Source organism: Myotis daubentonii, chromosome 3, assembly GCF_963259705.1.
Source record: "Myotis daubentonii chromosome 3, mMyoDau2.1, whole genome shotgun sequence".
In the NCBI taxonomy this organism is placed as follows: Eukaryota; Metazoa; Chordata; class Mammalia; order Chiroptera; family Vespertilionidae; genus Myotis; species Myotis daubentonii.
The window spans coordinates 186,757,815-186,782,892 of record NC_081842.1 but is presented as its reverse complement, the minus strand read 5'-3'; the positions used below and the strand labels follow the sequence as shown (position 1 = coordinate 186,782,892).

At 35.0% G+C, this 25,078-nt stretch overlaps 1 protein-coding gene across 5 annotated transcripts in view; it reads right to left on the bottom strand.

Moving 5' to 3' along the window:
• Positions 1–6,204: 6,204 nt before the first annotated feature.
• The window catches only part of SPATA6 (spermatogenesis associated 6), a 52,653-nt gene continuing 33,779 nt past the window's right edge, over positions 6,205–25,078 (bottom strand). For 2 of the 5 annotated variants that reach the window (XM_059689650.1, XM_059689655.1), the window contains 5 exons: positions 22,393–22,433; positions 20,137–20,324; positions 16,225–16,324; positions 12,204–12,295; positions 6,205–9,607 (listed from right to left, as the gene is read on the bottom strand). In XM_059689650.1, the coding sequence (XP_059545633.1) occupies positions 9,427–9,607; positions 12,204–12,295; positions 16,225–16,324; positions 20,137–20,324; positions 22,393–22,433 (602 nt within the window). In that variant the 3' untranslated portion in view covers positions 6,205–9,426. The remainder of the gene's footprint in view (positions 9,608–12,203; positions 12,296–16,224; positions 16,325–20,136; positions 20,325–22,392; positions 22,434–25,078) is intronic. The other 3 variants (XM_059689653.1, XM_059689654.1, XM_059689651.1) reach the window with 3 other exon arrangements.

Sequence of the window (25,078 nt, the reverse complement as noted above, 5' to 3'; positions counted from 1 at the left end):
TCCAGTGGAACCGAAATGAGTTTGACTGTTTTTGTTTAAGATGATCAACAAAAAGCTCTCCAAATTATGCAGTTTCTATGCCAAAACACATTCTTTATGCAGCACAGTTGCAGAAATATCATATGCGAACAACTGCTGGGCCACAAAGGAGAGGCAGGAGAGCATATTGTTTCTATCCTTTAGGAAAATGCAAAATGTTTTTAACATGTTCTTGTTGAGTAGAGTGGCAGATTCCTCTTCAATATAACTTTTTACTTAATAACAGATTATTATTAAAAATGGGGTACAAAGGGAGGTACACCAATTGTTTCCGAAAACATACATTTCAGATGAGTCCAATAGATAATGAGTCAGATACATCATCATCATCATCGTAAATAATATCGTTCATGGAGCCATTACCGTGTGCTGAGCATTGTTTTAGGCACTCTGTGTTCGGTAAGTAATTTAATCTTCATATTGATCGCATTGGATTGGCACCATTATTTCCATTTAACAGATGAGAAAAGGTCACACAGTTGCTAAGTGGTTAAAGTGGGATTTGAACCTGGCATGTGACATGTGATTTATGAAGCCATGTATTTAACCACTAGGCTATTTTCTGGGCAATGAATAATTTATGTACAGTAAGATGCAATAGATAAAATATAATACTCACTAGAGGCCTGTTGCACAAAATTTATGTACTTCGGGGGGGTGGTGTCTCAGCCCAGCCTGCACCCTCTCTCAGTCTGGGAGCCCTTGGGGGACATCCATAGTGCTGCCACGGAGGCAGGAGAGGCTCCCGCCATTGCCACTTCACTTGCCAGCCATAGCCTTGCTTCTGGCTGAGTGGCGCTCCCGCTGTGGGAGCGCACTGACCACCAGGGGGCAGCTCCTGCATTGAGCGTCTGCCCCCTGGTGGTCAATGCGTGTCATAGCGACTGGCCATTCTGCCATTGGGCTGAAACCAGCTCCCCAACATCCCCCAAGGGGTCCCAGATTGCAAGAAGATGCAGGTCAGGCCAAGGGACCCAACCAGCACACGATCAGGGCCAGAGAAGGATGAGGGACGGTGGGAGAGCTCCAGTGTGTCTGGCCTGTCTAGCTCAATCTCAATTGGCTAGACCCCAGCAGCAAGCTAACCTACTGGTTGGAGTGTCTGCCCCTGCTGGTCAGTGCACGTCATAACAATTGGTTGAGGGTCCTTAGCATATCATTAGCTTATTACACTTTGATTGGTTGAACAGCCAACCGAACGACCAGACACTTAGCATATTAGGCTTTTATTATATAGGATTAGGTAGCAGCTTCCAAAAATATATATATTTTAAATTTCATTTTATTTATGTATTTTTATTTATTTTATTTATATCTTAGGTTGAGATCTCTAAAGAAAAATTTTTTTATTTAAAAATCTTTCATTTAAAACTTCTAAAGAATCACCTGGTAAACATGAGATGGGTCTACTTTAACGAAAGGTATATATGATATATATATATATATGCCTCATAAATGATGTTTTGGTCAATGAGGGACCAAATTTACAACAGCAGTCTCATAAGATTATAATGGAGCTGATAAATCCCTATCACCTAGTGATGTCGTAGCCATCTTTATGAAGAGCATCATGTGTTTGTGGTGATGCTGGTGTAAACAAACCTACTACGCTGCGGTCATATAAAGTATAGCACATGCAATGATGCACAGTAAATAATACTCAGTAATGACAGTAATGTTATTGGTAAATGTATTTACTATATTATACTGTTTATCTTTCTACTCACAATAAAAAGTTTGCTATAAAACAATATGCCATGTTAGGCCAGCAGCAGCCTCACACATCTCACGTTTACCACACCTCTCAATGGCATCATTTTCGCTTGTGCTTGATTTAACCTCGTGTTGTTTTGCACATGCTGTACAGGCTTGTACAATATAACCTAGGTGTGCCTTGGGCTGTACCATCTAGGTTTGTGTAAACACACTCTATGGTCACACAAGAATGAAAATGCCTAAAGATGAATTCCTCAAAACATATCCCCATTGTTAACAGCACAGCTGTACACAGACCTCTGTGATGGTGTCAAACAGTATACTCTTCTGAAAAAGGTGGTGATTGCTCAGTCACAGTCATGCCAAATTCTTAAGAGCTACAGGGCTGTTCCTCTGGCTAACATATTCTAGGATTACCTCCATTGAATTAGAATGATCTGCTAACTTCCATCTCTCACATCCCCCAAATCAAAAGAATATAGTTCATTTGTAAAATATAATGGTACAGAGTTCAAAATAAAAAAGAAAAAATAAACTTCCTATCTCAAAACTGGTTTGACAGGATATACTCCCAAACTAAATTTAGTTTTATTTTTAAAATAATACCTTAACAAATGAGAGACATTGCATGTAAGGTTTAAATGGATAATATCCTCAGAGACTGAAGTCATGATTTAGTGCCAGTTGTAAACTCTACAGAAACCTCTTCCAGAGGCACAGGGATCCCAGGGTAGGGGCTGACCAGTGTCTCTGCCTGGGTGGGTTTAGGCACAAAACAGTTAATGACAGGGGAAGGGTACTAAATCATTTTTAAGCATATACTTCTTGTCAAGTACAATGTTAGTCACTTGGTTCATTTACCTAATATATTTTTCATAGTAACAATCCTAGGTAAGATCATTCCCATTTCATGAATGATAAAATTAAGGTTCCATACCTCCAGATACCACCACAGTACAGAATTCAAACACAGGTGTATCTGGCTCTTTCCATAATTCTACACAGCCTACATACATTAAATAACTATTAAATTTAAAAGCCATACCAAAAATCTAAGTAACTTGGTCCATGGCTTAAAATAATTTTGAATTTTTTTTACATTTATTCACAGCTCATCTTCCATTTTCCCCCCAATCAGATTCTCAGATCTTTCAGAATACTCCCTCTAGATTGACTTAGAATTTTAGTTTTACTCTATTGAATGCCATGCATTGTATGAGGTGCTCCACATGCATTAACTCTAAATGATCACAACGCTATGAAAATATCATTTGTCAAGTGAAAAAATAAGTTCAGAAAGGTTAAGTAACACAGAAATGACAAATTTAAGGAAATAAATCTGAGGTCTGTTCAACTCTAGAACCAGATGGAATATCTTTCAAATTGCAAATTCATTTTCCCAGATCAGTTCCAAAAAGCAATTATGATAGTAACTAATGTATGTCAAAGAGTGTCCACATTTACTTTCCTACTCAATTCTAATATTTCTCTGAGGAATGGAGGGCAATGTTTATTAACATCCTATTTCACAGGTAGTCAAAAATGAGGTTTGGAAAAGTTGTGAAGAGATGCTTTTTCTACTGCACAATGTTGAGAGAAATAGAACTTTCTGAAAACATATATATGTAAATTATTCTTTACTATTTTGTTTGCATATATCACTAATTTTATTTAAAACCAAATACACAAACAAAAGCTCAGGTGAAGAATGAGTTTCATTGATAAAAGGGAGCCTTTAACAGAATATGATTATTCTCAATTCTATTACATATGTTCAAAGACATTAAAGGTTTTCTCTCATCTTATTTCTGAACTATATCATAAACTCAGAAAGCTAAACTTCTTTAAACTTTTACTGAAACAGAAAGGTAGTGATGTTGAGGCAGTTTTTGACTTCAAGTCTATTTTTTCTGAGATTACTATAACCACCTATGCTCTCTTCTGTTTACTATTTGCATGGAATACCATTTTGCCATTTATTCACTTTGAGCATGTGTCCTTATATATAAAGTCAGTCTTGTACATAACAGATAGTTGGGTCTTGCTTTATTATCCCTTCAACCATTCTATGTCTTTTGAATGAGGAGTTTAATCCATTTACATTTAAGGTAATTATTGATAGAAGAGGGCTTACTTTTTTTTTTTTATTGCTTAAAGTATTACAAAGAGTATTACATATGTCTCCTTTTTTTACCCCCCGCCCTTGACAATCCCCTGGCCTCCCCTACCCCCCAATGTCTTATGTCCATTGGTTATGCTTATATGCATTCATATAAGTCCTCCGATTGATCTCTTACCCTCCCCCCCTCGTGCCCTCCCCCCCCCCCCCCACCGGCCGGCCGGCCTTCATGCTGTAGTTTGACAGTCTGTTCTATGCTGCTGTAAAAAAGCAGGAACTCTTACCATTTGCAACAGCATGGATGGAACTGGAGAGCATTATGCTAAGTGAAATAAGCCAGTCAATGAAGGAAAAATACCACATGACCTCACTCATTCATGGATAATAGAGACCATTATAAACTTATGAACAATAATAGATACAGAGGCAGAGCTGCCTCAAACAGATTGTCAAACTGTAGCGGGAAGGCCGGAAAGGGTTGGGGGGCAGGAGGGAGTGGGGTAAGAGATCAACCGAAGGACTTGTATGCATGCATATAAGCATAACCAATGGACATAAGACACTGGGGGGTAGGGGAGGACGGGGGATTGTCAAGGGCGGGGGAAAAAAAGGACACATATGTAATACCCTTTGTAATACTTTAAGCAATAAAACTTAAAAAAAATAAATAAAATAAAAAATAAAAACCTATGAACTATAACAAGCTGAGGTTTTTAACCACTTATCTGGTTGAGAGGCAGAGTTGGGGTGAGATTCAATCCAAGTTTACCACTGACTGGGCAACTACAGCAGTTTGATCCTTAGTTACTGAGTCTATAACACTGAGATTACTTCAGAGTGGTTGTGAAGATCAAATAAGATAATGTATGGAAATCACCAAGCACAAATGGTGATCTTTAATAAATATTACTTTCTCTTGTTTTAAAAACTAAAGATGACACTAAGGTGGGGATGGGAAGTGCAAAAAAATGTCCCCTCTAAATATCCGCATACATTCATATACTATACAAATTAGAACAGGATATATTCTCTTACACCAGGCTCATTTATGTCATTTTCACAGCTTGAATGCAACCTACTGAGATTAAGTTATTAGTAAAAGTGAAAAAAACTGCATTTCATTGAGATAGTTTTGCTTACATATTCACATAAATACCTTATCATACTAATTCTTAATTAATCGAGAGCAACAGTTTCTAGATTAAGTAGGTTGTTTACATCTGAATGCTGGAAGATAGAGGATTCAGTCCCTCAGTCAAAGATGTATGGCTTTGTGAGTGACAGAAGATAAGACACTGGGAAAAAAATGTTTAAGGCTCATTTTGGAACCAAGACATTTTCATTTCATAGAAAGGATTTAGACTCAATTGGAACATAAGGTGCTAGGAACAATTGCAGGCAGTTGCTTTCTTGGTCCATTGCCTAACCCTGTACTTATCACCCTCTGAGCAGCAGTGTAGGAGTTGGCCCTGGTCACCTGGGTGCCTTATAGCTTAGTGGGTTAGCCAAGTAACAGACAAACAAAAAGGCAGGTTGTCATATCGACTTCTAATTTTCTTAAGAGTACTCTTTTAAAAAATAGATTTCACACAGAAACACTAACTCTCTTATTGGAGGAACTTGAGGACCAAGGCACAAGTAAGACTTTGTCTTATCTTTTGCATTTTTATCTCTTTGGCTACAAGTATAAACTAGCTGCCATCAACAGTCTTGTCATGGCTTCCTTCCTTCCTCCCTTCCTCCCTTCCTCCCTCCCTCCCTTCCTTCCTTCCTTCCTTCCTTCCTTCCTTCCTTCCTTCCTTCCTTCCTCCCTCCCTCCCTCCCTCCCTCCCTCCCTCCCTCCCTCCTTTCTTTCTTTCTTTCTTTTCTTTCTTTCTTTCTTTCTTTCTTTCTTTCTTTCTTTCTCACCTGAGGATATATTTTTATTACTTTGAGAGAGAGAGAGAGAGAGAGAGAGAGAGAGAGAGAGAGAGAGAGAGAGAGAGACATAGATTAACATCAATGTGAGACAGAAACATCAGTGGGTTGCCTCCCATATGCATGCACCCTGACTGGGGATTGAACCTGTAACCTAGTTATGTGCCCTGACCAAGAATTGAACCTGCAACCTTTTGGTGTATGGGATGATGCTGCAACTAACTGAGCCACCTGGCCAGGGTGGGACATCTTATTTTTCATATCCAGATAGAGTTAGGCTTTGTATTGTTTTTGTATTGTAAGTGGCCCTTCCTGTATTTTTTCATGCAGTTATTCAACAAACACTGTATATCCACTGTGTGACACAAATGCAGAGGCAAACCTAGAACAATAGAAAAGGACACAGGAGAAAGTCATTGATAATTCCGTTTCTGTTTATCAGTTGCTATAATAGAGATACATCCAGATTGTGGTGCTAGGGCTACAAAGATAATACAAAAATGAAAACATATATTGTCTACAAAAACCTACAAAGAATATGATAGAGTAAAAATGAGGAAACCCAAGATATTATACCACAGCTGTGTATTTGCCTGATCCTCTGGGAATAGTCAAGGTAAGCTTCTAGAGTCCAAGAGCCCTGACATGTCTCACTAACTCATGTTCAGTACTTTTGTGGAGGTGATCCATAGAAATACAGCAAAATGCACTTTCTTAAATATGTCCCCTCCCCAAAACTTGCACACAAATATTTAACACTCCTCTGCCTCCTATAACGCTTCCTTATCTTCCACATTAACCAATTATACCATTATAGAAATGTTGGAACATTTAAAGATCATTCTAAATAATTCCTTCAGCAACTTATAATTAAGGAAACTGAGCTCCAAGAAGGATAAATGACTTAACAAGGTTATATAAAAAGTAGTGGAACCAGGGAGGACTCAGTTTAATGATTTGTTTGGTTTTTTTTTTTTAGTTGAATTGTCATTTTCATTTAGAAAATTCCTTTTTTTTTTTTTTTTTTACTTAAGGGCAAAAACACATTGAAAGAAGTAAGGCCCATTTATCTTACATATTAAGTCCAATAACTACTATAAGATTATGAAAAATATAAAAAAGGCTAGGATAATAAGCACCTTTCTGCTTTTATCAATGAGAAAATATAACTATTACTAAAGCTTTTACCCTTTAAAGATAATAAACGTAAGAATTCACAGTAATAGGATAGCAATAAAGACCACTGAACAGAAGCAATTAGATACTTAGCACAGATGCCACATATCTAAAGATTTGCACCCGACTCAGAGAGATGTCAGGTTTAATCAGAGGATGTGGCTTTCAGAACATCACTTCCCGAAGATCCCCGAGACCCACCTTTTGTGGCCTTTGTCAAAGCCAATGGCAGGTATAGGTACAGTAAGTAATTTCTGTGGTACTTATTCACTTGAGAGATATTCTATGATAGCAAAACATTTTCTTTGAAGTTCATATTTGTTCTTTTTAACAAGCAGCAACTTTTAAATGGGGAAGTTTTTCATTTATTTCCACACCCAAAAAAAGAAGAAAAAAACACCTAAATTTCATTGAGGATATAATTTTGTAAAAGCATTATTCAATTTTGACCATCAAAAAGTTATTGTACAAAATGTCATTATTTAACCTTATACCAGGGGTACCTAGTCCAGCATTTCCCCTGCTGGTGTCCACATGCACCTGAGGGTGACATTGAGAGGGAGTGGGAGGTTGAGGAAGACAGAATACCAGGGGAAAGATGGCCATGACAACAGATGCTACTACATACTTAATTTTGTTGAGAAAATTCTAGGTTACTGCAATATGTAGTTAGTGAGCACCAATAAGTGCCAGACTCTCTACTTGATGCTAGAGCAAAAACAGGTTTATGCCAGCATTACTAGTGCCTCTGATACACTAGTTTTTCTTATGACTATGATGACCACATGTCCGAGTTTCAGCAGGACAGCCCCAGCCTGCAACTGCTGATTCAGCATTAACAGCCTTCCCTTTCACTCCTGTCATCCTACCTGTGACTCTGTATGTTGGGGGGAGGGTAAATATAGTGCACAGATTTTCCTAAACTAATATGACCAATGCAATACTGGCATTTACATTTCTACAACCATTTCCTAAAACAGTGGTCCACAGGACCTGGTTCAGAAAATGCTGATCTATTCCATTCTCATCACTTGATAGCTGATGGAAACTAAGGACCAGGAAATTGAAGAGACTCGGCTAGAAAATGGCAGAGAGGATGAGAGCGGAGGACTCCTGGCTCCTATCTCTGATGCATTTTCTGACATAATCACAGACTGTTGTACTAAAACATTTTTAACATGCAATTAACATTCTTAACATGAAGTTCAAGTCATACTAAAACATTCTTAACATGAAATTAAAAAGTCCTATTATTAGATTGCAAGTATTATATTTTCTCCTAATACAAAAATAACTCACCCACTTTTACAATTTCAACTTAAATGAAGTTCAAGTCAATTTTTTTCTTTTAAAATCATAGCTGTAGAATTAACAAGAGACAGAGTTAATGAGAAAACATTATCTTGGAGTCAACTTCAAGCTTGGAAGCCATATCTATCTTTCTCTGCTTTCCCTCTGTTCACTCTTGTGAATGTGAGGTAACTGATTTCTTCCTATCCTCCGAGTGTCGCTGGCCTCACAAGTGTGTGTTTGGGGGTTGGGTAAGGAGCTAATTTTATCAACCAACAGACTTTGCAGTGCCTACCACAAAGAGTTCTGCTATAATACTTTACTCCCATTTTGGTTCCAAATGTCCTTTAAAGTAAGGATATGACTTTCTTGGGCCATTTGATACCTATGAAAACTTTAAATAAATTAGTTTACAATATAATCCATGAGTCTCTACATGTTTACTAACAGAGGCTATTTTCTGATTCTGTTTGTACCAAAAGACATGGCTCTAGAAAATCAGACAAAGAATTATATCTTTAAAAATAAGTTATTCAGATTTTGGGTTGCACATGGGCTCTGCTATCCTAGGTAACTGTTGTGCATTTTAGGCAACTTAGAAAGTTCTTTTAGAGGAGAGAGAGTGTGAATGATTATAAAAACTTTAAAAAGAAAGTGGTTTCTTATATAAATAGACTTTTCTAAGGGGAAAAGGTAGAAAATGCTGGTTAAAACTCTTGGGAAATTCATTTCTACACAGGATATTTTTTTGCTCATTAGTAAGAAAAAGGAGTTAATATTAATTAAATCTTGCTCAGACAAGATAACCAGTTAAGTACATGAAGAGAAAATTATAAGTTGATTAAGGCAAAACATGCTTTAGAGCAAATCCAGTCTTGGATTTTCAATGGTGACATGAGATAACATGTGACAATAACCTCTCGCAGTCACACTGGACTTTGTGATTGTGTGGCAGAGCTCTGACTTTTGGAACATAGCACTCTATTCTGTGATTTAAAAAAGGCTTGCCTATGATAATGTGCCGTTTGAAGAAATGGACATATTCAAGTCTACCTACTGCACTCAATGAGAGCCACCTGTTTAAAAAAGAAAGGAATACAGATATTGATCACATCAAACGCTTTCATTGAAGTTGACATGGACACTCATATAGTTCATCGTGGATGATTTCAGAAGCTTTCCTGTGTATGAGAAACAGAACTACAGGCCTTTTTGTATAAGTTCCTGTATATCTTGTCCATGCTGTTCTCAAAGACGGGCCGGTGGGACTTTCCTTTGTAAGAGGCTGCCCTGTTGGACCAGTATTCACCGTCATCCATTTGGAGAGTGCCACGTGGCCGCTGAAGTGAGCTGTAAGGAAGAATACACGGGATTACCATGGTGAGACTAGACCAGAGGCACAACTGTCTAAATCAAACATCGATGAAGTACTTCACAGGTATGTATACTCTGTTTGGACTATGAGAAATAAAAGACAATAAGGCCTGTGCCTTTAAAGAGTGACATTATTTGCATGAAAACAATTACAGAACACTAAAATGAAAATTGTGTGTGAGAGACAGGGTTTGAAAGGAATTCGAAGAGAGGTAAGTAAGGTGGAGAAGCAGAGTGCAGAGGGCGCTCAAGGGCCAGTTACGAGAGTCAGACACACCTGGCACTGACTCTCATTTAATCCATTAGAGGCTGGGGACCTTGGATCACTTCTTTAATCATCCAGCGTCTCAGCTTCCTTGACTGTATTTTTGCGGTTATTGTTTTAAAAATTAAAGAGAGTGTATGTAAGGTGCATAGTATAGTTCTTAACTGGCACACAGAAGTTATTAATTACGAAGCATGGAACTACTAAGTATTTTATATGTATTTACATATATTAACATATTAACTTACACCCTCTGAAGTTAGTAACTAGAAACTGAAGTCAAGTGAAGTCAAGTGACTTCCTACGACCACCCAGCTAGCAGGTGGTGGAATGGAAGGGGTGGCATGTCTGTGGCTCTGAGCCCTTTCTACTGTGCCAGGCTGCTGCTGTCCTCAGTGGGGAGCAGAAAATTAGACTGAACATGAACCACCTTTGGAAACAAGAAAAAAGGCAGAAGAGGGTGTATTTGAAGTGATAGGGACCTACTGTCATTTTAACAGTTTTGAAGGGGGGAAAAGAACAGATAGGAAGCTATGAAATAGTTGTAGTGGCAATAGGGAAGAAAAGGCAAGTTTTTCTGAAGGCTCGATAGTACTTTTTAAAACATACCTAAGTTATAATTTTAATATCACAAAAAATTAAGTTCTGGGCTCACTACATTATCTGCTAGAAATAAAATGCTGGCTTTTTCAAAGACTAAGTTTATTTTTTTTAAATAAATCCTTGACCTACTTCAATAAATAGTACTTGTTTATAGGTAAGACCTCTTAGGCATTCTAGAGATTATTAAGTTTGTACCATATAAAACTATAGGTCCCGACTATTAAATTCTATAAATATTTTCTTCATATAGGTATCTAGAATCACATCTCACGGAAACAATTTATTTCCTAACTTGTCAGTTCCATGATGTTACCTCCACTGTCAACTGTGAAATAGGAACACTTGGAGTTGTCTAGAGATGTATTTTCTATTTTGCCTGAAGTCAATCTTACCACCTGAACACTGTATAAATGACCATGAAAAAGTGCATGAAGTGGCTGTATTACCATTTCAGAGCTTGGTAGTGTCAGTGATGATGTAGTGAAAATATTTATACACTCACTTTGGAAAACAGTTTGACATGATCCAGTAAGCTTAAATACGTCAGCTTAGTAATTCAACCGCTAGATACACCAGCCAAATTCTTATATAAGTGGGCAATGTACAAAATGTTCATAATAGCACTCTTTATCTTTATTCTTAGTTATTCAGGACATTTTAAGTCTATGTATTATTTAGAATTTTTCTTCCATTTGTTAATACTAAAGGTAGCTTTTGGCTGTTTGTTACATCTTATTAATCAGATAGTGATCAATGGAGAAGAAATGAAAACTATACTCAACCCTGTGTTACTTAAAAATATATTTGTAAAATTTAAATTATTCAGATTGACATTCTGTTACACATAATTTCATACTTATAGCATTTATATTGAACGTATTCCTACTGTTAGTAAACTAAAAAATATGGACAAACAGAAAACAGTTTAAATTAATAGCGAATTCCTTAAGAAACAACATAGCTAAAATTTTAATTAACAGGTATAAAAGGGCAAGTCATATTCTAAACATGAAGTTCAAGTTACGTTTATCATTCTCTCTTTTTATGGCCAACTCCCATCTATATGAAACATCACCTTATGTCTGGTCTTTAATTAGGATGATGCTCAAACAGGATGGTGCTGCCAGAAGCTCTGAAGAGAACTGAGACAGGCATAGGAGGTGCTAAAAGGAGGAAAGAGTATCCCAGGGTCCTGGGAATTGGCAAGGCTACCACAGTTGTCTAAAACTTTGTAAGAGACGCAATATGAAATTGAGAAGGAAGTCTACATGGGTAGTAGATTCTTTCCCCATACTAGCCCCCAAATCCCAAAGTATTGGAAGTAAAAGATTTCTTCCTAATTAATTTTATATTCAAAGGTTATGGAAGACATAAGACAGCTAGCATGGATATATAATAAAGCCTAAAATAAGCCTTGGATATATAGATTTGCAGAAAAGCCAAATAAACTAAAAACCTTAAGTAGGATGAGAGCATCACCATTCATTGACTGTATTTGTTTTCACTGAAAAGTTTCTTTAATGCAAAATTAAAATATTTTAATAGGATTTTTCACAGTTAAATATTTTAAATATATAAAAATAATTAATTAATAATTGCTAATTTGAGTCTAAATTTTCCACAAATCTAGTAGATTAAGAATCAGGCTATTTTTGTACCAATTATGAGGAAGACCTCTCAACAGAGAATTAACCAAGTTCATACCTGTACTCGGGATCACTGTCATAGGCATAGTCTTTGTAGAAAAGACCTCTCTTCATTTCCAGTTCGTCTTCCTTCTCTGGGTCTCTCTCATCCTGAAAAGTATGAAGATTTTCATTAATTCATTTTATAATTAAAATGGCACATGTCTCTTTGGGAAATGCTCTCCTTCTCCCCCATTATAAGAAATTGAATTAAATATTTGGACATCTTAGGAAAGAAACAAAAGGGTAAGTCAGAATTTATTATTCTGTTCAGTAAGACTAAATAGTTTTATTATATTTTTGCTAATGCTGTTTATCAAAGACTGGATACCCAGTAGATGTTTCTTCAATCAACAAATGAACGGGAATGGATACTGTGTATTAAGATATGCAATAAGATGTGTAGTAATAATATCTTACACATTGTTAGGTGGAATCAAGATACATGGCTACTCCTCCTTGTATAAGTAGCTTGTTCAGACACATTCAAGAGCACAAGAAATAGGATCCTAAAGAGATAGCTTTGTAAACTATATCCTTTTAGTAATTATTATCTTAATGTATGACATTTATGTAATTTAATATCAAATATCTTTCTCAACGACTGGCCAATACCCTTATTACCTACTCAAACTAGAATAAAAATAGAGAAAACTGATAAAAGGAACTAGTAAGCACAAATAGACCGCTATAAAGATTATAATAAAGAATTCACTTTATATAAGAAATCAGCTGAAAATAGATTATGAAGAAAATAATTTTTAAATTTTTCTGATAGCATGAAATTGTGAAGAAAGCATTCTGTTAGAAATGTAAGTCAAAAAATAACAGAAAATGTGAATGTATATTTAGAGTTATTAAAGCTTCTAGGTAAATTAAAACCTTTTATCCTTACAAAGTAACTCTATTTAATTCTATTGATGCCCCCCCACCCCCCGCTATTTTTGGTTTACTATTCATATAGCTACAATGGCTTTCTTTTACTTAGTGCTTGTATGGTATATATTTGTCCTTTTATTTTCAACCTTTCCTTATTATTAGTTTTTAGATCTTTTTTCTTAGATAGCATGTAGCTACTAGATGTTACTTATTTTTACCCAGTCTGATAAATAAACAAAGTGAAGCATTCACTCTATCATCACAGAAAGTGTAATTGGCTATCAAGAATACAAAAGACACTACAAAAAAGTGAAAGAAATTAATAAAAGGTAATGTTTTCCATTTTAAGAAATATGTTGTAAGAACTAAATAAAACAGAATGTAAATATTAAATTTAAAAATTCTAATGAATGATAATACTCTTTAATTTTGTCAATACAGTTGAAAAATTAATTTTGACAACATTGTAATAAAAATATTGACTAAATTTCAAATGTTTATATATGAAAAAAACATACAAAAAGTACCTTTTAAAAAATCTGAGCCTAAATTAATTATTAAACAAAACTCGTATTTTGAGCTGGATAGTTACTATTCTAGACTCTGAGGACAGAAAGATGACTAAGACAGAGTTCCTGCACACACATGGAACAAGGCTTGCTTATTCCATTAAACTGTATGGATAGAAAGGACCAAAGGGTAGAATTATTAGGAGACATAATAAAGGACAAAATAAAGAAAATAAGGAAAAACTTTCTAATTAATGAAGCATTCTAAGAACAGAGTTACTGTCTTAAGAGTAAGATCATTGCAGAGCACTGATACCCATTTAGATCAATGATTTCATGGAGGCAAATTATGCCCTGAGAAACAAAAAAGGACTAGATGACCTTCATAGTTATTCCCACCAAAATTTAAGACTCTATTTTGTGACATTATATATATATTTCACACACACACATCTATTATAAGAGTCCTTGTATAGTCTTTTTCTTAAAGGTCAGGTTATATATAAACAAAGAGGCAAAAACATCACATCTTATTATAACTTACTGACTATGGATCAAGCAAACATTTGAAGAGATGTATCATTCTTGTCAGTGTCAGAAAATACATTCCCAGGACATAAAGAGGTGATTCACCCCTTATTCCTCATTCACATTCCCATTTGCTCACATGAAAATATAGAAAAAGATGGACAGCACCAATATTTATTGCATACCTACAAGGTATCTAGGACTGAGGCACTTTTTATATGGATATCATTTAAGCCTTCAATAACCACATCAAATATATTGAAATTTAGAAAAACTTTATAAAAATTGCCCAAAGATACAAACTAAGTGGCAGAGCTGGAATTTAAATCCAGACCTAACTTGATCTACATTATACTGCCTCCTAGAATGCAAATAAACTGGATTATGAAATCAAAACCTCCATCCCAGGCCATTAGATCATTCTCCTATATGAAAATTAGGCACAAATTCATTCAAGCTGGTATCTAGTAAGTTTTTTTTTATGTAGGTATGTTGAAAGATTATAGTCCAGAATTTCCAGTTTCACTTATCCTTGGGTAACAGCAGTACAAAAATGGAAAGTTCCAGAAAAAGCAATTCCTGAGTTTTAAATTGCATACCATTCTGAGTAGCATGTTGAAATCTCGTGCCACCCACTCCATTCCATTCAGAACGTCAATCACCCCTTTGTCCAGTGCATCTAAACTGTCTATGCTACTAGCCCGCTAGTAGCCTAGTGGCCGTCTAGGTTATCAGATGGCAGGGCAGTATCACAGAGCTTGTGTTCAAGTAATCCTATGATGCTGACAATTTGGATACACCATAGAGAAGCCGTGAAGCGCTTCTTTTAAGTGAAAAGGTGAAATTCTCGACTTACTAAGGGTCATAGGGAATTCTTTAAGCAAAAGGGAAATGATTCTAGAATCTAGATGGGAACACGAAATTACTGGCAAGAATGAATAATAATAGAAAGGGTAAATATGAGCTTAAATGAATAAACAAAATTTGTTTCATATATGCAGAATTTAAAAGTCATGATAATAGAAACACAAAAAAGAGGTGGATTAAAAAGAGTTAATTTTTTAGGTCCTACTACGATTGTCAGTTTGCATGTTGAAATCTTTAGGGAAACCAATGACAGAATAGTAAATAATAAATAACAAATTAGGAAAAAAGAAAATGAATGGCAAAAAACACATATTAATCCAAATGAAAGCCCCATCAGTTGACATAAAAATTCTGGATTTTCATTCTTGAAAAAGATTTCATGTGCTTTTATAAGATATGTACTTTAAGTCCTAATGATAAAAAGCAAAGGATGGAAAAATACAGACCTTGCATATATTAGCCAAAAATTAATGTAGCTATAACTATACTAACATCAGATAAAACACACTATGAAACAAAGAATAATTCTAGAGATAAAGAGGGATATTGCACAATAAAAGGTTCTTAACACAATCTAAAATCTATATCCAACCAATAACATAGTTTCAAAATATGTAAAATGTCACATAATCCAGTTATGTCTCCAGGACTGAGTTTAGTGCCCTACATGACACCCATGATAATTGTTTTTAAAACTAATAAATGAAAAAGGAATCAAACACAAAAAGAATGTATAGTAGTAATTATTTCCATACTATCATTCATGTATACATTTTTGCCTTATCTCAAAAAATATTCTCATGTTGATGTTCCCTAATATTAAACATGGTAGATCTGCTCTGCTCTTTTCCTCTTTTAAACATTTAATTAGCATAAAAATTAGATGGGTGGCTTCTTCAAAATATATATTTTCTTACCCTCTCCTTCATTCTACCATTTAGAATCAAATCTATTGGTAGGACATGAAATTGTTTTGTACTGGCCCAAAAAATTAGAGTTCCCGTATTTTGAAGGATGTGAAAAAAGTATCATAAAGTCACTATTTACTGACTCTTTATGAGATAATAACCCCTAGTTTTTGTTTATCGTGCAGATGATCTGTGTCAAACATTTTGCATGACTCAGGTCAGGCAGAAAGTTAGATATGGAGGTGGTATCTTTCCTTCCCAATGATTAAATGTTGCAAACTTTAGCATTCTGTTGTGGTTTATATGCTCAGTTATAAAAAGGCTTCAAGGGAAAATTTTAGAAACTAACATAAAAATGTCTTTGATGAGCCTGATGTGATTTCAAGACATTTTTTACCCGGTCATGGATCTCATCGCAGTTTGAAGATGAACACCAATCAGAATGGAATCTGTAGGCATAAAAAACAAAGGTGACTTGTATCCAGAGGGTGAGAAAAATAAATCTTTCCAAATGCCAGACAGTGGAAGTCAGTTTTTTCTTATCCCTATGTGATAATATATAAGATTAAGTAACATTTTCTTCTTTCAACCAAGGATGAGAGGCAGATATAAACTCGGGTTAATTCTCAGCTATAGTATTAAGCACTCACAATATGTTCAATAGACTTAATAATAAACTTTGACATGCTTTTGTAGTAACATACCCATATATCTGACCATTCTAAGAATTTCCATACATAATTCTTTAGAGCTTTGTCTCTACATAAAGAATATAAATTTTCATATTAGAACAATAATTCAATGTAGAGTGCATTTAAAATTGGTTATTTTCTAGTAATTGAATCATTCTCAAACTATGTGGAAGAAATTCCTTTCTGCATACAGGATAAAACATTTTATGAAATGAAACAAAATATTTACAATAGGTTGAAATATTGTTTATAATGCAATCATGTTCTTACTCTTCAGAACACAGGGGAACAATACAAATATCGAATAATCATGTTATACATCTGAAACTAATATAATGTTGTGTGTCAGTTATACCTCAATAAACAAATAAATAAAAAATTCAGGGGAACATAAAAATTGAATGATCCCATCCCAGTACAGATGGTATCACTTGTCTAGTTTCTACTATGAGGTAAGTGTATTTTTGAAAAGTAAATATTGAAAAATAAGGAAGAAAAATATGTCTTTTATTAGAGTCTGAATGTTGGAATTAAAAATGTCAAAGAAGAAATAAAGCAACCATTCCTCTTTCTTATATCCCTGACCAAACTCAAAACTGACATTAGTATAATGAAGCTGTATAAGTAACAATGAAAATGTCTAGATATGATTATAGCGCATGTGCATAAAATGCCGTTGATAATTCCTTTATAAAGGAATGAGTACTAAAATGTTCATTGGTTGCTTGAAATTGCCTTTTTATCTCCCAGTTTGTTCTTAAAGTTACAATTTTATATGTTTACTCAGAGTATAGTTTATTACTAAGCAAGATAAATGATTTATAAAACCTGTTGTAAAGAATGTAATCAACAATGTCTAAATTTTAACCTCCTGCATTTTAAAAAGGAAGTATCACTGCATCTCTGCAAATATCCTGGAAGACCTTACTTGCTACATATGTATGCATCTTGAAAATCTGAGATCCATATGTAGCTCAGAACCCCATAGTACCTTCAAAGATACCAGGAGAGGATCCACTCCAGTGATGGTGAACCTATGACACGCGTGTCAGAGGTGACACGTGAACTCATTTTTTTGGTTGATTTTTCTTTGTTAAATGGCATTTAAATATATATAATAAATATTAAAAATGCAAACCCTTGTTTTACTATGGTTGCAAATATCAAAAAATTTCTATATGTGAAATGGCACCAGAGTTAAGTTAGAGTTTTTCAAAATGCTGACACGCCGAGCTCAAAAGGTTCGCCATCACTACCAGTCTGTGCTGTGGTATAAGAAATGATTGTAGAACAATATTTTACTTCACTTACAAAAATCAAAACCTTAAGCATGATTTAAAAGAAAATCAGTTCCTTTTAAATTAGATTTGCTAGTATTTCTCAGTCTGATTTTAGTAATAATTCTACATCCTTATACAAATGCTGCCATAATATTAACATTTATACTTTGAGGGAAAACTACTTCTGAACTGTAACACATCAAATTAAAACCATTATGGTGTGAAACTCTATTGGAGGTGTTTTTAAAATGCGCTTAAAGCAAAAAGAACTTTAACTATAAATAAAAAATTAATTTGCTTAGAGTCACTGATAAAGGTTTTAAATGTCTGTTTATTCATATACATGATTAAGAAGTCAGCATTTTACAGCAATTTTAGAGAAAACTTAATTAATTTTATTGAATATTTACCCAGACAAATTCCTATAGCTGTATGTTTTGTCATACTCCCCATTTTTTCCTGGGATATATAACCTACATTTACAGCAGTTTAAATTCCTTATTATTCCATTGGATTGTGTAAACATCCATAAGTATACTGCTGAGTGGCCTGGAAAGCCAGATGAGAAATGTCTCATTCAAAGATGTGGTACTGAGTGCACTAAAGAATAAAATGATTTTGTTCCTAGTAATATGCCATAAAGTTTTTATTTTTCTTTATAGACTAAATCAAGATCTTTTTTAGAAAATACACTCAAAGCCCAGGTGTGTCACCTCAGTGAAAGTCCACCCCCCCAAATTTTATTGTTTTAGATAAATTCAAAACTAACCTCAACCTTCCTCAAGTCAATGTTAAGTAATGTTTACTATCAGAATCACTCATTTCCTTCTAGAACTTATCCACATCTATCCAGCGTCCAGTGACAGCATTTCAGAAGCAGTGATATGTGAACAAGCAAAGAGGCTGCATGCTGACCTGAAAGACACCCTGGAACAAGTGATGAAAGTGCCTATTTAAGGCTAGTAGGGGGTGGTTTGATAAATTTAAGAAAAGAGGTGTTTATTTATAGATTAAACAGTGCATTAGAAAGCAGCAGGTGGGCCAGTGGCGCAATGGATAAACAGTGCATTAGGAATGTATTGTATATAAGAAAAGTTAAAAGAGGGAATCATTTATGGGTCTGGAACAGATTAATTCAATTTACATTATTTCTAATGGGGAAAATGATTTGATTTTTGAGCAAATAGCTTCTCTCGAACAGCCTTCTGGAACTAAGTAAGTTTGAGAACTGAAGTTCCACTATACTAAGGGTTGGGTGTGTTGTTTTTTTTAATTTGTGACAGTTATTGTTTTCTATGTTACTATTTGTGAGAGAGGCAAGCAATTCCCAACTTGGATTCAACAACAACAATAATAAAAAACAGATGAAGAGAAATTATTTCTTTCACATTCAAATTATAACTAGTGGCTAACTTTGGTTGCAAAGGTGTTTTTTAGAAGAAAAGCTAGAATTTTTTTTTTTTATTGCTTAAAGTATTACAAAGGGTATTACATATGTATCCATTTTATCCCCCCGCCCTAGACAGTCCCCTAGCCTCCCCTATCACCCAGTGTCTTATGTCCATTGGTTATGCTTATATGCATGCATACAAGTCCTTTAGTTGATCTCTTACCCCCCTACCTCCTGCCCCCCAACCCTCCCCGGCCTTCCCGCTGCAGCTCGACAATCTGTTTGAGGCAGCTCTGCCTCTGTATCTATTATTGTTCAAAAGTTTATAATGGTCTCTATTGTCCACGAATGAGTGAGATCATGTGGTATTTTTCCTTTATTGACTGGCTTATTTCACTTAGCATAATGCTCTCCAGAAGAAAAGCTAGAATTTTTAAAATGATTAAGATTCTCTTGGGGAGTTGGAGGGAGGTTATTTGAGGAAACTAGGTACCATATACCAGCAATATATACATCACTATTATCACCAAAAGAAAAATATAATCTATGCTATTTTTAAAAATAAGATGTGCCTATAATATTAAATACCTATAAATCTACTAAAAGCAAACTGTCACATACTCTATTTTTCACTTTTATGAACTATAGTACTTAATTAGGATTAAAGTCACTCAAATTACTAAACTCACTAATAATAAACTCACTTCAAGAGCACTGGGTTGGGGAGGAGTATCTAACACTATTATAATATACAATGTGTTCTAAGCAAAAACAATTCAAGGCTCTGAAAATCAAATTATACTTTTACAAATAATAACTTCACATATATTATTGCTACCTTCTCTTTTCTAGTGATGATTATTCAAAAAAGTAGTCGAGAAATAGAGACTAAGTGTTACCTTTCCCTGAGAGAAGCTCGGTTTAACACAGGGCTTGGAGGATGCTTCAGCATTGTTGAGGGTGCTGAATGGACAAGTAAGGTCCTTGCTGAATGCCGGGGCTTGCTACATGTCCTTGGGCTCAAATACTCTTCGCACCTTTCCAAAGAGTCATCGTAGTCTATGCCATGGGGTGTCCTGATAACCTGCTTAAAAAAGTATATATGTATACACAGAATATATATAGCAACATTACACACACACACACACACACACACACCTTTGTAAAAATTAAAATGCCACTGCTATATTTGAGGGTAAATTTCAGAGTGTAGCAATCATTCTTATTGTAAGAACCAACATTAAATGCATCTGGATTGTTCATTCCATATGTATAAAATTCATAAAATGTTATCACTCTAAGGTCTTTTGAGGAAGGGTGAGGTACAGGTAGGGATATATATATATATATATATATATATATATATATATATATATATATGACAAATACACATAAATAGTAGCCTAGTTTAAGATATGAGGCCAAACAGAACATAATTCTAACCCTAATACTCATTCATTGCTTCATTTGTTCTGGGGAGAGACAAATGAATGAACCAGGATAGACAAATTCATAGATTCTTGCCCTTGTAGTAAAATTTACATTTGAATAAAGAGAAATAGATTTAAAAACACACACACATCAAAACAAATAGATAAAAATATACAGTATTTCAAAGGATGACAAATACCATGGGAAGAAAATAAAGCAGGAAAGGAGATAAGAACTCCTGATGGTTGCTGTGGGAGGGGTAGATAGGGAAGGCAAGTTAGTTTCAAGTAGGAGAGAAAATGGGGACTGAATACGGAAGAGAATGTCTTAGTAAAGACCTAAGGAGTAAAGGCCTAAAGACATTAGTGAAGACATTCAAGAAAGAGAGAAAAATAAATGCAAAGATCCTGAGAGTTGGTGGGTGGGGGCATGCCTGCTATAGTAGAAATAGCAAGAAAGACAGCAGGGCTGGACAAAACAGTATGAGAAGAGTTAAAAAAGTAGATTTTAAGGATTTAGGCTTCTATTCTGAGCAAGAAAAATGCCCTTTGTTTCTTTTTATTTTCTTTTTTAAATTTAATAAGATCTCCTTGGCCACTGTGTTAAGAACAGTCTATAGAGGGGCCAAAGGCAATGACAAGGAATTCAGCTGGAAAACTATCACAACAAAATAAAGGAAAGGATGCTGGCTTGGACAAGAGTGATAGCAATGGAGGCGAAAAGTGATCAGATGCAGAGGGCATTTTGAAGAGAGAGCCAACAGGATTTGCTAATGGACTGGATGTCAAAGATAGCACCAAAGGTTTTGGCCTTATCAACTGGAAGAGTTGAGTTTGTATGAATTAGTTATAACATTCCAATTGGAAGGGTAGAAGAGTGAGATATTAGGAGACTAGTTTTGGACATGTTTACTTTCACATATCTATTAATCTATTAACCAGCTAACACACTGGAGTGGTGCTCTGCAGAAGAGTCCAGGATAAAGATATAAATAGTATTTAAAGGTATGACAGTAGGTGATGTCACCAAGGAAGCGAGAGTAAATAGAAGAAAACATCTGAAGACCGAGCTTTGGGAATACTCCATTACTGAGAGGCTGGGAAGATGAAAAGGAAACAGACAAAAGAGTGACCAGGAAAGAAGGGGGGGAAATAGGAGAATGTTCTTTAATTGTTCTGGAAGTCAATTAAAGAATATATTTCAAGGAAGGAAGTAGCTGGATCAAATATTGCTGGTATGTCAAGTTAGAAAAGACTGAGAATGAACCTTCAGATTTTATCAACAGGAAGGTAATCAGTGATATTAACAAGCATAGCTTTGAAGAAGTGATTAAAGTGATAATCTGGAGTTGAGTTCAAAAGTGAATGAGAGGAGGAATTACATTTATTAACACAGTTAACTTCTAGTCACTGCACTAAGTGTTGGGCCTACAACAACAGCTTATATTCTAGCAGTATTATTTACTAAATATTTGACCTTTAAGGCCAGTTTGACCTTTAAAAAAGCTACCTAATCTTTCACAGATGCATTTCCCTCATATGTAAAATAGGGTTAATAATAGCTAATTTATTGATTTTTCCAGTTTGTTTAGTAAAGTATCTTGCAGTATGCCATTCATGATATGACAATTATTGTTAGTGCATTTTTGACTATAATAATCTCCAACTTATGCTTTACCTGAAAGCAAGGGGAATTACCATCATTCTGTAATTTATACCACATACCTTATAATCCTTGGGCCGGTAGCTGCCATGATGAGAATGATCTGAAAAAAAGATGTACAAACATAAATATTTCATATCAAATATAAGAAAAGTTGGTGTCATCTTTGCTTTCTGCTACTATCTATCCCTCTATGTCTATGATTATGAGGCATAAAGGCATTGTGTGTTAGAAAGAATGGCCTTATAAATGAGACATCAGAGAGCTGGCTCTTGCCCATGTTCATATGTGATCTTTCTCTCAATTTCTTCCTCCATGCACACATGAAGAGTGCTCATGTGAGCATACAGTGAGCACAAGCCCAAAGAGATCTCGGAATGAAACCTATCTTGCCAGCACTTTGAACTTAAGACTTTCCAGCCTCCAGAATTGTGATAAAATAAATGTCTGTTGCTTAAGCCCCTGTCCATGGTATTTTGTTAGGGCAGCCTAAGCAGACTAATACTGTACAGAAGACTATTATTTCTGCTCTACATTTCAGGAGGCTGACTGCCTGTGTAGCTAAAAGTAATGGAACTGAGGTCTTGGATTAGTCCAGTTGCTACTTCCACAAATAAAAGAATAATAGATTTCTTTATTATAAAACAAAAGCACACAGAATAAAAGTGACTTAGTCTCAAAAATGACATTGGATTGTGGATTCGTTAACCAAATGGATGTAATATATAATCAATTTAATCAAATACCAAGTAGTGACTAACAGTGCAGGTTAAAATAAAAATATGGCAGTCATCAAAACATTTTCTTAGCAACTATCTAAAGTAGAAATGAAAACCCACTTTGTATAAAGTCATTGTTCACACTGATAAGTGAGAGCCTCTGCATCCATCCTCCCTCCATAGTTGACCTTCACCCAAAAGGTGTAGATGTGACTCAGTCCTGAAGGACCAATCCTGGCTTTAAGCGGGAAGGACTTAGAGCTTTAATCTAAAACTCAGAAACTCTAACAATTCATTGTTCCTATCAAAATTATCAATGTCAAATATGAAGTCAGTCTCAGGAACTGATCTGTGTAAAAGAAAACTAAAGAGACATGGCAACTGAGGGCTATATAAGATGTGGCATTTCTATTGCTATAAAGATATTGAGACAAGTAGCAAAATCTGATTTACATTCATAGGTTAGTTGTTGTTCTTATATCATTGTTAATTTCCTGCTCTGAGAATTGCATTACAGACCGTAATATCTGTTTTGGTCTCCTCAGGCTGCCATAACAAAACACTATGGATTAGGTGGCTTAAACAAGAGACATTTCTTTCTCATAGTTCTGGAGGCTGCTGGTCTGAGACTCAGGTATCAGCACAGTCAGGTTCTGGTAAGTGTTCTTGTTCTGACCCGAAGATGGGTGCCTCATAGCTGTATCTTCTTCACATGGCAGTGACGGAGAACAAGATCTCTGATGTCTCTTGTTACAGGGCACTAATGATAAGAAGAGGGCCCCACCCTCATAACCTCATCTAAACCTCATTGCCTACCAAAGGCTCCATGTCCAAATACCATGACAATGGAGCTAGAGATTCAACATATAAGTTCTGAAGGGACACAATTCATTCCATAGTGATGTCCTTGTCAAAATTTTATACACAGGCATGCGTGCGCACACACACATGCACACGCACACACACACACACATACACACATACACACAGGAAGGCGGAAGGAAAAAAAGAGGGAGAAAGAAAAGCAAATATTAGTGTGTGTGGATTCTGAAAGGTATATTAGAAGTCTTTGTTCTCCAACTTTTCTTTAAGCCTGAAATTCGGCAAATACATAACTGTCAAAAAAATCAGACACTTAAGTGCTATCTGAAGACATCTTCCAAATAAACATCTATATTGAAATTATTTTTTATTTTCTTGTTCTTAAAGCTTATTTTTCCATGCCCATAAATTTCTTCTAAGAGGAGAAACAGTTTATAACATCTGTTCCCAATTTCATATAATCTGACATTATAGGTATAAAAAACTTATTACCACATATATCTCCCTGTTAGTGCTAAAAAAATAAAGCAAAATAAATGAGCACAAACTCTGAATGTTCTCAGAGAAGAATGTTTCATTTTCCCACTTAATAAAAAGAGATTATACGCTACAGTTTAGAAAGAGGAAGAGAGCTCACTACATGTCATGATTATATTTTGTTCACTCTCATTTTTCTTTCTCTATGCCTTTGTCGGTATGTAGTAAACTAACTTAAGGGCTGCTGGTGAATGCTTATTGATCTGACTACACAATGTCTATAGATATTAACACTTAAATATCCCTAATTATACAATACCATTTAACCTTCATAAAAATCATCTTCATACTGAACGTAAGAAAATACTTATCTAACCATTCAGACTAGGACTAAAGTTTAAAGATATATTCTTATAAACTAAACCTAAAGAATGTTACCATTTCAGAAACATAAATAATAAGTATTATTTATATATTATAATGAGAGGTGATATTTATAAGTCCAGTGTGCTAGGGCAGTTTACATGGCAACATTTACCATGTTATCTTCATTCTTTAATAACTAAACTGATTATCAAAGTAGTTAAGGATTTATTAAAAAACTTCCATTTTGTAAGTAAATGGTAGAACAAACATTCAAATATATGTGTAAATGTCTGTCTAAAACCTATAATGAACTCTTTTTACTATGGTATTCCCCAAGGTTAGTAATATATGTTAAGGTGAGAAA